Below are 13939 nucleotides of genomic sequence, written 5' to 3' on the forward strand. Positions count from 1 at the left end.
ACAAGCTAAATGTCACGGACTCTATTTCCTCGGCTTGGCACCTAAACTATTGACATGTGGCGGTCAAGCTGATGTGTTACACTCAATCAATGCCTTCTGAGGTTGTTTCTTTGTGCAACTATCTTTATCTAATCTCCCCAACAAGTACTCCAAGTGCTTAGGAATCTGGTTGATGGGCTCCCCTGATCAGTGTCGTTTTACTCATACCACAGCGTCGAATAAACAAAACAAGCAATCTCTCAGGCGACGAGCTGCTGCCTGTATAGAAAAACCTGATTCAGCCCATAACTTATGGGCCTATGGGGCGCTCATCTTATCTCACGAGATCGCTTCGGGGGTCCCTGGAGTCTACTGAGCTTTTAATAGTATTTTGAGCATGGCTCTTTCTCTGCACTGCCCGTGAACTGTTGACTATGGTTTGATGATTCGACACCGCATCACGGTTTAATGTATCCAATTTCAGAGTACGATGCATTGAGCGGGACGGTAATATAATGTTGTTGTGGTATACGAACGCTCGGGGGACATGACCCACCTTTGACGGGATGTGGATGTTGTTGATCAAGGCGTACCGTTGATCAGCGTGGCAATGATGAGAGCAGCAGGCTATTCAGGACTTGAGGCCTCCCTGAAAGGAAGCGTGAAGCCGCCGTGAACGATATTTCAGGTGAGATGGCTAGGGTACGGCAGTGGCAGTGGTTCATTTGAAAGATGATGATAAATTTCATATCCCAATATGGGGTATAGGGTAAGCTTGTTTTGTTGAATGTGTAAACCCCTGGCTGCATCATCACATGCAGGCCTCGACAAACTGGAAGTCCTATTGATGATGAAGTTTATTACACTTTACCAATGCGAGACGCACTATGTGTTAACACCTTCCTATCAGATTACAACATGTTTTAACATACTTACCAGTGCATATATCGTTTGAGGTGCCTATGTTGTTCGTTTCGTAACAGGTTGTGAGCAACCAAAATCCGAGACCTACACAGGTGAACGAGAGACACCGCAACAGAGGAAACAAGCCATCGTTTTTAAAATAGATTCTGTAACATGGCTCCAGAGTTCAGGTGAGCTAATAACATGATCGGCGCTAGGATACTTGCGAAACGCGATATTTGCAGAAGCGCCCGATGATGGGAAATGAGGTCAAGGACTAGAGGACGATCGCAGGCGCGCGCTTGTTATTCCCGTGATTTGCCTAGTAATTTCACTCTGACGGAGCTGAGTGAAACACCAAAAGTGCCATCTCCAACGAGATGTTTCCCTGAGCTCGCTATTGAAAAATATGGTCCGTCGTCATATTAAGATCCTGGGGTAAAGTTAAACGCCAACAATGGCCATTGTAACGGATATCAAACCGGGGCCCCGCTATAAGGCAACGGAGAATCTGCAGCCCGTTGAGAGCTGATCGAGTAGGGCTGCGTCTGTGGCGAAAGTCACCGTCGCCTTGTTGGACAGTGAATAATAAGTGGAGGTCAACACAGCCTCTTCTTCCATGAAGCCAATATCCAAAAAGCATATAAAGTCACGACATAGGCGCAACTGATACCTAGCGACACCGAAACCCAAATTGGGATGATAGTGCGAGAAGCGGCGGAATGATGACCCGTCATCCCGCCCTGTTAGTTGGGGATAAACTGCCACTACAGCGAATGATAGAACAACATGTTCAGCTAGTTGTGGCAGGACTCAAGCCACTCGATAGGATCGTCCATTACCAGCTTCAGCACGTGATACTGTAAGACGCTGATTCGCTCGTGTTGGTTTGAGGAAGCTATCCAACTCTTGAAACCTCGTGAGTTCTTTGGCATGCTTATAAAACTTCGACCTCTTAAACTCGAAACATATATTCTATACGACGATTTAGACGCATAAGGACAAAAGGCTGCCACCCAGTATTATTGCCCTCGCTCTGATCGCTTCTGCCACGGGCAATATATAGGAGCTGCACGAAGCTAGCTGAATTACAACCAGTCTACACAAGAGAGCAGCCCACCATGGATCTAAATCCACAATTCACTACAGGAATGCTGTCATTCACTGATCAGCCCGACTTTGATTACGCCGCCTTCCTCCAAGCTGACGATATCACTTTTGGCGAGGGTGCCCAGACCCAACAGCAAGTACCATCAGATTCCTCAGACAAAGCTACCCCACCAAGCACAACGTCAGGGTCCAGTAGTGAACTTATTGCTCGACCTTCTGCTCAGAAACAAAGACTTGAGCGAAGAGGCCATACTAAAAGTCGAAGAGGTTGTTACAACTGCAAGAGAAGGCGTATCAAGGTGCGAGACCTGAAGATCTAACTTCGATGGATCGACTAACACCAAGAAGTGCCAGGAGACTCGGCCTGCATGTGGCCACTGCACCAAGACGGGCCTGAAGTGCGAGTATCCATCTATGCCTCAGATCACACATCAGGTGCGTAAGAGACAAGGCTGAACAACTGTACCAACTGACAATCGTGTATCTAGCCGCATCACCAGATTCCTCTGTTCAGTCTCCAGGACATGCGCTTCTTCCAGCACTTTCTGACGCAATGCTACCCTCATCATCCCTTGAAGCAAGAGGACATCTGGACCCATGAGATCCCATGCATTGCCCACAACGTACGGCCTCCCACCAACTAAAAGAAACAAGGCAATTACTGATCGGTCTAGCATGAATATCTTATGCACGCAATCCTCGGTTTCTCGGCATCTGAACTTATGAGGAATGACGCCAGTATTGTTTCGTCAGCCATGAACCACCGTATCAAGGCAATAAGAGCAATCAAGAAACGCCTGGCCGAGACTGCCAGAAGCTCAATGGACTACGAGGAAGCGAACGCCATGGTAGCTACGTGTTACGCTCTTACATTCCAGTCCGTGAGTCTGGATGACGGACTGGCGGAGTATCTGACGTTCATCCGTGGTATTATGATCGTGGGAATGCAAATGCTGTTCCGAGGTATAAAGCCGATATTCGAAAATATGTTGGAACCGGATCAGGATGCTTTACTAGAACCACTAATGCAGGGCCTCCCACTAATTCCAAAGGGATATACGGACTCTGCAATGGAGGCTCTTATAAACCTTAAGCCACTTTGTGAGCGGCCAGTCGAAGTTGAGTATCATCAGCATCTCGTCAAAATGGCCGAAAAGCTCTACGTCAACTCGTGGGATGGTAAGTCGTGCAAAACTGGGCTGGCACCCAGCTAATTAGGTCTAGCATATAAAGCATACACGGCACAATACGGCTGGTGGATGTTACTTCCACACGACACCTTTCAAGCTCTCATTGACCCCGATAACCAGGTCATGATGCTGCTTCACTCACATTGGGTTGCCATCAACGAGATCATGTCTCCTATCAGTGGGCAAGAACGAAACGTATCTGAAAAGTACCCCCCACAGAGAGATGACCAGCCGCAACTTGATCCTGGCTTTGCTCGATGGCTTAAATATATTAATGCTAATATCGATCTTGAGCACCAAATTTATAATCAGTGGCCGGTGTGGGTGGAGGAACAGTTGGATAATGATATTACTTTCTTTGGAAGGGTTTAATTAACGGGTTTTACTCAGTTATTTGGTATATTCATGTAGGTTGTTGCAAGATTTCGAACTGGGAATCTTCAAGTAGATAGATAGATCGCGTCCATGGGTTGGCAGCTCAAGCAACGAGAGTTTCAAGCTACGTTCTCCTGAGGAAAAAGTGAAGATCATTTTGGATGATGGACTTGTTCAAGATCTCTGGCCACGGATGTGAATCAAAAGATAGAAAAAGACCAAGGAAATTCATTTAAAATTAGGAAGCTCTCTATTCCAGGCGACTCAAGTACTAGGTAAAGTCATCCCACGCTTAGGACGCTCTTGAACTGTCATTTTTATCCCCCCCCTCCCCCCTATCAGACTCAAGGTCTCAAGTGTTGTTCCCTGTGCTAACTTAGTCTCGGCACTGCCCCAGCAAAGCCCCCACTATCGAATCTCGCATTCATCGTATTCCACGCGATTGGGTCGGGCGTGGGGGGATGATCACCATACAAGCCAATCATGTTTGCGGATGATCCCCACAGGGCTGAATGATGCCTGGGGCTGTCTCCATCATTGAGCAATGAGTTGTGCCGTATTCTTCGGGTTGGGAAAGTAGCCAATTGAAAATCTCAGGATAGAGAGGTAGATCATACAAGGTCGTAGGTATATATAGAGCCTCTGTTCGCTTTCAAGATACAAGAAGTTTGGAAACGAGATCATAGTAGGACTTATCCGTACACCAACGACTTATCACATCACCAAGCTGCATCTAAAGAACCAGGTATTCAAAACACTCTTGCCAACGCCACTACTGCAGAAATATGTCTGCAGTGACTAAGACAATGGCAACTTCATCCTTCGAACTTAGCCATCGTCCCTCTGGACACTTGGCGCCACCTCCTGACTACGACACTACTGAAGCTGTAGAACTATCACGCCTCTCACCAGCCACGTCTTCTACAAACTCCCTGCCAGAATATACGACACTATACAGCAATGAACACGGAGACTCGGCATCGTCCTCTTCAGCATTGGAATTCCATCCCACAAAACAACTGCAGATCGAAGCTCCTGGGTTTGCACTTATGAGGCTTCCTCTACCGCCTCAGCCAGATCCTATCTATGTCTTCAACGTCGCAGCAACGGGAGAAATCGATGATGCAGAGTATGTATCGATCCGGCCCACCAGAAACTCAGGCTCTTGCTTTCTTGCCAGGGCGAACGATCCTACACAAGCAGCTCTTTGTACGACCACATACCGCTTTGGTCCAGGCAAGCCTCCCAAGATCCGTTTTGTTGGGAATGGATCACAGAACGGCCAGGCAGAAGAGATCGAGATCAGCTGCAAAGGTGTTCTAACTCGCAGCACCATCATGCGCACTCATCTCGGCACTTTCGAATGGCGATATAGTTCCCGTGCCGAACGTCGAAGTGCAAAAGCCTCTGTTGGCGAGGACATCGGTTGTCTGCTAATTCTAGACCAAGTCATGAAAGTGGCTGTTGCAGGAGGAAAGCAAGAAGAGAGAAGACGCAAAGTTGGGCAATTCGTACGTAGTGATGGACTCCGTACTCAAGGTTCTAGGAGGAGCTCTGCTGGAAATGGTGGACGGCTTATGCTTGATCTGCGAGAGTGGTCGGATCGGAAAAACGAGGCGATTGAGATGGAAATTCTAGCTGTGGTGAGTTGTGTGTCCATGATGAAGAAAGAAGTGGATAGGCGAAGAATGCATCAGACTATGGCCATCATGGGAGGTGCTTCTGGTGGACCCTAGACTATTGGCACGAATACGATACTCGGATGAGATCGATAATAGGGATAGACTGTACACACATTTTAGTTATATAAATCAACCTTCTGCTTTTCGAGAGACCGTTCCGTCAATTTAGCCGGATAAATGCTAACCACCAAGTTGCATCCCACATCACCCATTTTTGTATCTATTCTTGCACTTCAGGAACAGCGGTTTTCTCTCTGGGTCCCAGCTCAAGCACCTCAGTCGATGGGATTTGTTCCTTCTCATTCAAGTTGGCATTCTCGAGATCCTTCTTACTGCATTTACACCTGTACCTCACTGAGCACCCCTGCTTCTCACCAATGAACGGGTCGTTACGGCACGATTTGCCAAACAACTCCAGCAGCAACACCCACACAGAGAGAGCCAAAGTGATGGATATCAGGTTTAGCGAGTTAAGGCTCTTAGCCAATGGCAAGAGAAACAAGATGAGGCAGACGAGAAGTCTATTGGCCAACCGCGTCTTCTCGGACAGGCGTCTAGTTGCTGGATGGCGATGATCATGAGTGACTGAAATGACCCCCATAAAGAACAAGGCCACAGCAAGGCCTTGACAGTAGAAGTACCGGATACCGTCATCCATCTCGGGGTCTGAACGCTCGATATAGTGTTCCGTAAGATGCTCAGGGTTGGCATCCGGGGTATCTGCGATCCAGACGAGCTTAGATAGCCCGGCAGATGCGAGAATGTAGCCCATGATGAACGGGAGATGGGCGTAGTGCCATACGGACGCTTTCTAGGTTAGCAAGGGGTCATTAGCACGGCCTTTATAACTTACAGGATATCACGGAGCGTCGAATAGCATGGATATTGATGTTGCTGCCATCCACATCAAAATAGATCCAGTTAAACACAAACGCCTGGCAAAGACCCAGAACGGCCTTCCCCAAGAACACATCAACGGTATATCCTCCGTGGCTCTGAAACATTGGTCCCATGACAGAGTACCCAAACACCAGCGAGACAAAGGCATTGGTTCGTTCAACACGATGCTCAATATTGACGGCTGGAAAGAACTCGAAGATCCCCGAGAGATACTTGACAATGGTTTTGTTATGAGCAGCCTTACGGCCGTATTGGTAAATTCCAGTGAGGATGCTCTGGCCGCACATATCCAAGGTGATGGCAACCCAGATGAGTCCCAGACGAGAAGGCATCTCAACATGAATACTAGCGATCCACAGGGCTGCTGGCACAATTATGTTGAGAGCTTGGCAGAACATAACACCTCGCACCATTGGCAGTAGGTACCCAGTGTACAAGAAGTGGAAGACACCTCTGAAACGAGCAGCGACATAGAACGATACCAGCATAGTGTAGGTATTGTGCTCGCCAGGATAAAATGCATATGTCATATTGGTCGAGAACCTAAGAAGTCAGGTGGATGAATTATTGGTGACTTTTGCCAACATACCCCAGGAGACAAGCAATCTCGAACAGAATCTCAAGCCGTGTAAAGACATCGTCCGTCTCAAACCAGCTCAGGATCAGAGTGATATCGGACCAAATCTTCCATGACATGATGAACGTGATTGCGAAGCGAAGCAGCTCTTTGCCGGTCGGCTCAGCCCAGACATGCTCGCCGTTGACATGAATGATGCCGACTGTTCGAGCGGTGAGAATTCGTTATTGCAAGATAGTTGGGTTTCTTACCATAGAGAAGATCAAAGAACAGCTCAATGGCCATGATCTCGGTGTTTTCTGAGGCACGCCACAACAACCCTTTGTGAAACCACTGCTTGACCACTGGCCTCTTAAAAAGTTTGATAGTTTCTCCTAGTCGAGGCTGACCTCCACCGGAGCCGACTGAGAGTGTGTCCGAAGTTGACATGTTGGAAGAGTCAGCAGCTGGTAAGGGGTCATCATCATCATAAGTTCGGAGCTCAGCACCATAACCAAACTTGTCGAAATTGGCACTCAGAGCAGACGTGTTGGTAGAGAGCCGTTCCAGGTGGCTGTTGACGATATCAAGTTGGCTCTGCATATCCTCCCACTCGTCAAAGGCAGGTCCATGCCGTTGTCGAAAGTGAGCACGGCGACTCTCGTGGTGATCTCGGGTCTCTCTTAGATAGTCGCAATGTTCTGGAGATCCGTGGATGACAACTTCAACCTGAACATCATTTCGCTTTCCATGTTCTTCACGTAAAGACTCGAGATCTTCGGGCAGGGAGGCAATGATCTTCTTGCCGTTTGGCAGAAAGAACTCCTGTGGCCGCCGACGTCGAGCAGAGGCAATGTATGACATTTGAGCACAACGGATTGAGTTTGGAATGTCAATGAAAGTGACAAGACCTACACTAGGTATATAAGGAGAAGGAGCTGAAAAGCTACAAGATAAGCACAGAGCCAATGGCTATAGCTCATTGGGCGGCCGACTCTGAACACACAGGCCCCTGCTAATTCGATGCCGCTATCATTGGCTTTTGATGATGTGTCCCACGGCTTATTTGATTGATCCCCGCAAGTGAAGCTGGACAACCATCCATTGCGAAGAGACACTACTAGGATAAGCATAAGTGTTTCATTTTAAGCTTAACCAGATGCGTAGTCATCATGACTAAGTGATTGAAAATAATTGTATTTTATTACTGAGAATAATACCCGTCGCCGTGAATGCGTTTTCATCGAGAATATCAATTTGGAAGGAGTCCATTAGCCTTACGAATTAGGTAGATCCAGGAACGCAAGGGTCTTCCCGCTGTATGGCGGAAAATCAAATCACGTGACATGCCTTGCGGTTGTTTTCCGGCTCTCTCTTGACAACATCCTGCCTAAGGCCGCAATACTAGCTCTTCCATTGCCCAGTAATTCGGAGCAAAGATTCAGTAGCCATCACCAACTACCAAAACCCATCCCTCCCAATTCAACCTCCAACACCGCCAAAATGACTGCTGCGTGGAGAGCCGCTGGTCTTACGTACGTCAATTGAACCCCCAGACACTGCCGACTACAACATCTTCCGCCGAGCGACCGTACCGAAACACCGAGAAGCTAACATTGCGTTTCGATAGCTACAACCGCTACCTGGCCATCGCCGCCCGCGTTGTCCGCCGAAGCTTGAAGGAGGACAAGAGAATCGCTGCTGAGCGCCGAGGCGAGATGGATTTGCGATTCTCCAAGTGGCAGGTAAGGCGATACGGAACCGAAAAGACGGCGAGAGATAAAAAAAAGCGACGCAGACTAACATGTAATTACCTCAACAGAACGGTAAGCAGGGTGAGCCCAAGAACCTCGCCACTGCCAACGCCGCCATTGCCGCCGAGAACGCTGCTTAAGCAGATGGATTTGGAGATGATTGCGCGTGGGATAATAGAAGCGTGGCGCTCGAAGGGGTTACTCGGTTCAGATGAGATGGACTTATTCCTCAGCCGAATGCACACACCTGGAGCCACTGTACCATAGCGATTGTTGCGATGTATCAATCAAATTCAAGACTACGAATGCAATTGGAAGCGAGAACGGATTTTCTGGTGAATCAATGTGTTGCGTTGTAGATAAATGATTTCTATTGTGATGCTCGCGATGGAACGTCCGCATCTCAACTTTCTGTCACACCCGGCTACAGCCGAAATAGTAGCTACGGCTCCGCTAACGATGTGTATCAACACACATGACCAGTTTGCTATGAAATCCGTGCCTTCTGCCTCTTTTCTACTGCAAAACTTTATTGTAATTTGACTTTTGCATTGATTTCTCCGACGTAATAGCTAAACTTGGTACAAGGAGTACATCATTTAATCATTGTACGTAGCAGTGGACCCATCATCATAATTGGATATATCGTCCTTTCTCCCTTGCTGCTCACAATCATCTTCTATCAAACATACATTGCTGTATTTCAGGGTTACCACCACCACGCAAACGTGCAATACTATTACTTAATGCGATAGCCTGTCGCTTCATTCAGTCAATATGGACGATATTGGCAACGGAATTCAAGATGGTGGGTGCCCAATACTGCATTACCCTTAGGTCCCGAGTGCCAATGTTGTCAAAATCTGACTTTGGGAGCACAGATATCGCCAGAATATCGCTTGATCACCAATATGAGCTGCCGCCTCCGCCACCTCCGGACATTGCGACTCCAGGAATAGTCGCAGTGGACATCACAGATAAATTCTCAGAAGCTATCAAGAGTAAGTTTTGTGTCGCTGACTTTGTTCACTCATGACCCCGCCGTTGACTCAAGTCTGACCAGCTCTCGCACCTGGTGATCTTGTTAAAGATGGACAGTTTACTCTGTTCGAGTCCGTTTCAGGGCTTGAGGTTCGTCTATCGTGAAATTTAGCTGGACTCAACACTGATACGCTTAGATAATGGATCCTAAAATGGACAGCGGTTGTGTTGAATCAGCAGAGGAGCTTGAAGAGCTTTACGATGTTGCGCGGCCACTGCTCCCAGAAGAGGTCCTGGGGATTATAGACCAACTTCTCTGCCATGAGGTAAGTGCTTCAGTAGCAAAGCGACACTATAAACTAATCATGTTGTTCAGATGGCGTGGCATCAGGGATATCCGCTTTCGCAGACTCTATTCACTAGTGTATACATTGAGGCGCTTCTGACACCCACCCCACGAACTGTCGATGACGCTCATTTCGTTCGAAATGGCTCATATGGTTCTTCTGGACAATCTGATATGCTTAAGATATTGAGAGCGTACTGTCTTGGTCTGCTCAAAGCCTGCGGTTATGTCAACGAACGGATTAGATCAGAACACTATTATGAAGTAGGTGTGAACCGATGTCATGACAAATGAATCATTTTTGCCTAACCCATTATTTCAAGGAGGAAGATTTCGTTACAAACACATACAGCCGCACCTTACTTGCTGAAATACAACCCCAGGCTATCCGGCAGGCTATCCAAGAAGCAAGAGACTTACTCAGCACATTATCGACCGACGTCAGCGATGATCTTCGAGAAGCACTTGATCAACGACTGCAGCTAAGATTGCACTTCCTGGACGCCACAGAATGCCCCAAATACGTGAAAGAACCCGAAGTTGCGCGAAAGCCATGGCTTGAAGGACTCAAGGGTCTTCCAGCCATCCAGTCATCTCACTCCCTGGGAAAACCAGTCGACGAGGCCTTCAGTGCCAAGCTACAACGAAAGCTTGCTAGCACCATGCCCCCTAGACCGATTGTGCAGTTGAAATTCGAGGATGCATTTGGCCATCTTTCAAGGCTGTTCACGGATGGTGTTGAATTGATTGATGTGCTAAACTATACCGATTCCCAATGTCTACAAGTAAGCATTGGATTTCCCTTCAGAGAATGTCAACGCTAAATATCTTTAGAACTTCGTCTTACAATTTCAAGATAAGAAACCTCAACCGCTGGTTTTCGTGCGGACTCTACTTCAGACTTTCCTCTTTAACGAAATGGAAGTTCTAGGCACAATGAGCATTCGGCAGATCATGGATGATGACTTTTCTATCGTCTCGATGCCGGCCAGCCCCCAACTTGATCGAAACAACGACGAGATAGAATTTCCCCAAGATCCGCGGTTCATTATTGCACAGCAAATGGAACAGTTTCGACAAAGAGCGGCCCACTACTGTCTCGATATCTTCAGGACCTTTTGCCAGAACAGGTGTCGTGTGCGGCGCACGCTCTGCCATATCATCAGGGACTGGGATAATCTCCAGCTCGACGCTGAAGAGATCGATCAAATTATCCAGGTCAAGTTGGACGAGAAGCCAATGAGACATTTCACAGGAGCAAATTCTCAGCCAATCGACACTTACTCCCTCCCACTATCGTCCTGGACGTACTTATACAAGATTCGCCACATGGAATGGATTGTACAACTTGGTTTCGAGTTGGAAGTCTATCAGCCAGACGAACTTGCCGGTATGTATTGGTATCTCAATTACCTGGCCAAATGGAGAGTTCAGCATACAGAAAGGCTCAAGTCCTTCATTGTTCGAAGAGTCGAAGAATCTCGCGCACCTTCTCAACCGCGAAACCCTTCAGTAGATCGCCAACTTGAGCGATCTCTTGCCTTTGTCCGGCTTATGCTTCTTGATGCCGCTGTCACATGGGAATTGTCAGATGCGCTATCTTGTCTTTACACAGCTCTCATGCGGCTTGGGTTGGTCAAGGTGCCTCCGCGACCGTACAGTAACGATGAGTTCCGCTTTGAGCTGCGGATGAAACCATTCGCAGTTATTGGTCTGCCGCCTTGCCCGGGCTTTCAAGAATTTAATCTTGGAACCACGCAACCAGAATCGTCCACGGTAGAAATTCTTCAATATGCAGAAAGAGCTCTGAAGGGTGCAAAGCAGGGGTTTGAGGTTCTGAGCAAGTTGTCTGCGACAGATTCGTTCTCCGTTGGTTCTCACGATAAATGGCAGACTTCAAAGAAGAACGCGCTCAAAGCTTGTATTGCAACAGGGCTCGCGATCACGGCTGTGCTGAAGGCATCAAAGGAAGATGCGAGTAATCTGAAGCTCAGAGCTGAGGTGCCAACTCCTGATAAGTGTTATCATGACTGGTGGATTGTACCTCGTCTGGTTCCTGAATGAATGCTTTTTGAAGGAAATCCATGTGTAATGACAAAATGAGCTTAAATTGAATTGTTACATCAAAGCCGCCTTAGCGTATTCGGGTATCCAGATGAGAGCAGCACCCTCTTCCAATATTCCTGGTTACCAGCCCTGGTTTCAAACATCAAACAGAATATGAACTAATACTACCTAGGTATAGAAGATACAACGCCATTTCCATTGCGACAATTTCAATAACAAACCGAGCGCATCCTCACTGCAAATGCTTTTCGGTAATCGGAATGAGATACCGAGAATAACTGGGGATCTTCAATTCTGATAAGAAAACAGGCCTAGTGGGACCAGTGCTTAAGCGGCAACATGTCGGCGAGCGGCCTGGGCCATTCGGAGACGAACGGTCTGCTCATAGAGAACGTCCTTGAAGGCAAAGAGGAGCGCAGCAGTGAGGACGCTCTGCGTGACCTTAGGGCCGATGCCTGTTGATGAGAGTCAGTGAATTGCTAAATAAGATGGTGACTTAATATTTTACCTCGGTAGAGACCAGAGTAACCACTCTCACGGACGATGCGAGAAAGAGCACTAAGGGAACCCTCCTTCTTACCACTGCCCTGGACGTGCATCTGAGACTTGACGGTGATGTAAGGGTAGGTGATGGCAGTAGCAAACAGCTTGCCTAGGGCGCCGAGGAAGAATGCGATAGTAGGAGTCACCTTGCGACGCTTCTCAACTGTGTTCTTGAGTTGCTCGAAGAGAGTGTACTGGAGAATAGGGTTGATAACGAGGACAAGAGCCGGGATGACACCAGAGAAGAGAGCCTGAGGACCCTCGTTCTTGAGGAGGAGCAGCAGAGTGCCGATGGTGCTCGGAGCCTTGGCAGGCTTAGACTCGCCGGACTCGAGATCCTGCTTCTTCTCTTGCTGGCGAGTAGTGACTCGGGTGTTGACGACCCAGATAGGGTTGGTGATGATGACGGTGGCCGAACCAGCGATCGCACCAGCAATCATGGATTCAACGGTCGTGAGCTTGGCGCCAGCGCGACCAGCCTTGGCTGCAGCCTTCTCGAAGAAACCGCGAGTCCATTCGTACCAGTAGTAGTAGACAAAGTTGGTGACGCTGATGCCGAAGAGGGCCGAGTTAATACCGGAGTAGAGACCAGAGATACCCTCGCGGGCGATGATGTTGCCAACAGCCTCGCTGAACTTGCTCTCGGCCTTCTTAGACTCGACCTGAGCGCGTGTGGAGAGGGTAATGAGAGGGTAGCTTGAGATATCATCAGCGCACTGTGATGCGTCATTGGGGTATTCGCAAGCCTTACGTCAGGATCATGGACAGAAGACCACCTCCGGCGCCAGCAAGAGCGTGAGCGACATTGTCGTTCTGAGGGATTGCCTGAGTCTCAGGCGCCGTGCTAATTTCGACCTTGTTAGGAGTGATCTCGACCTTCGTCACAGGGGTGTCGATCTGAGGAGTGGTCTCCTTTTCGGCGTTGTCTGACATGATGCCGTTTGTAAATGGTCGGTGTAGTATACAAGTTTAAGCTTAAGCGAGGCGCGCGTGTAAGCGATGTTTATGTAGGACAGAAATAGAGAATCGAATTGAATTGATGGGGAATGAACAGTAATTAAAAACCCGGGGAAGGGAAACTTACAAGTCGCGCGGGGCCGTGCTCGACTATAGGTAGGTGCCCAGATACAGTATTTAAAGCTCGGCTTGTAAGGGAAAGGTATTGATTGGATTGGATTGGAGGGAGACTTGTATCTCGGGATCGGCAATGACTTGACTCGAGAGCTAGAGGGCGTCTACTGTAAGGCCTAGGTATCTCAGGTAGGTCCCTCTCCCTAAATATACCGTACCGAGGTCGGGACGGGAGTTGATACCGAGTAAAACTTCCCTAAAAGTCGGCCTCTGTTCCGCATCTGAAAATGAGGTCACTTCCCTGCATGTGATGTGGGGAAAAGGGACAAGGCCTTGGGCCGGTGACTTGAGATCTTTACCGTCTGGCGCTAGTACCAATTGGGGCACAAGACAACAGCCCGTTGAAGAGACAAGCGACAAGCCACGGAGTCAGGAGAAACAGAAAATGCGGGCAAAGTTCACGCTTTGTCCCCGCTTGCCTC

The 13939-nt window shown here is 48.3% G+C and overlaps 6 protein-coding genes across 7 annotated transcripts; 4 read left to right on the forward strand and 2 right to left on the reverse strand.

Moving 5' to 3' along the window:
• Positions 1-1732: 1732 nt before the first annotated feature.
• FVEG_00760 (hypothetical protein) lies at positions 1733-3781 on the forward strand. Its single transcript, XM_018887358.1, has 5 exons — positions 1733-2291; positions 2341-2427; positions 2481-2615; positions 2667-3171; positions 3217-3781. Exons 1-5 carry the CDS (start codon positions 2004-2006, stop codon positions 3552-3554), a joined length of 1353 nt encoding a protein of 450 aa, XP_018743105.1. The 5' UTR covers positions 1733-2003; the 3' UTR covers positions 3555-3781.
• Positions 3782-4363: 582 nt separating this feature from the next.
• Positions 4364-5378, forward strand: FVEG_00759 (hypothetical protein; the record flags this gene model as incomplete). The annotated part of the gene is made up of 1 exon (XM_018887357.1): positions 4364-5378. One exon carries the CDS (start codon positions 4364-4366, stop codon positions 5291-5293), a length of 930 nt encoding a protein of 309 aa, XP_018743104.1. The 3' UTR covers positions 5294-5378.
• On the reverse strand, positions 5325-7599 carry FVEG_00758 (hypothetical protein). Its single transcript, XM_018887356.1, has 4 exons — positions 6968-7599; positions 6729-6918; positions 6093-6682; positions 5325-6046 (listed from the first exon to the last, which is right to left on the reverse strand). The coding sequence occupies exons 1-4, from the start codon at positions 7557-7559 to the stop codon at positions 5460-5462; spliced, it is 1959 nt and encodes a 652-aa protein (XP_018743103.1). The 5' UTR covers positions 7560-7599; the 3' UTR covers positions 5325-5459.
• Positions 7600-8103: 504 nt separating this feature from the next.
• Positions 8104-8800, forward strand: FVEG_00757 (F-type H+-transporting ATPase subunit epsilon). Its single transcript, XM_018887355.1, has 3 exons — positions 8104-8230; positions 8326-8440; positions 8518-8800. Exons 1-3 carry the CDS (start codon positions 8199-8201, stop codon positions 8587-8589), a joined length of 219 nt encoding a protein of 72 aa, XP_018743102.1. The 5' UTR covers positions 8104-8198; the 3' UTR covers positions 8590-8800.
• A 426-nt stretch (positions 8801-9226) lies between these two features.
• On the forward strand, positions 9227-11840 carry FVEG_00756 (hypothetical protein; the record flags this gene model as incomplete). Its single annotated transcript, XM_018887354.1, has 7 exons — positions 9227-9257; positions 9331-9450; positions 9513-9580; positions 9628-9756; positions 9807-10040; positions 10100-10561; positions 10611-11840. 7 exons carry the CDS (start codon positions 9227-9229, stop codon positions 11838-11840), a joined length of 2274 nt encoding a protein of 757 aa, XP_018743101.1.
• On the reverse strand, positions 11599-13757 carry FVEG_00755 (hypothetical protein). 2 transcript variants are annotated; one of them, XM_018887353.1, is made up of 4 exons: positions 13471-13757; positions 13138-13360; positions 12352-13082; positions 11599-12298 (listed from the first exon to the last, which is right to left on the reverse strand). In XM_018887353.1, the coding sequence occupies exons 2-4, from the start codon at positions 13317-13319 to the stop codon at positions 12171-12173; spliced, it is 1041 nt and encodes a 346-aa protein (XP_018743100.1). In that variant the 5' UTR covers positions 13320-13360; positions 13471-13757; the 3' UTR covers positions 11599-12170. The 2 variants fall into 2 exon arrangements, with proteins under 2 accessions (XP_018743100.1, XP_018743099.1); XM_018887352.1 differs by having other exon boundaries at positions 13138-13757.
• Positions 13758-13939: the final 182 nt, after the last annotated feature.

Source organism: Fusarium verticillioides, chromosome 1 (genome assembly GCF_000149555.1).
Source record: "Fusarium verticillioides 7600 chromosome 1, whole genome shotgun sequence".
NCBI classification, from domain to species: Eukaryota; Fungi; Ascomycota; class Sordariomycetes; order Hypocreales; family Nectriaceae; genus Fusarium; species Fusarium verticillioides.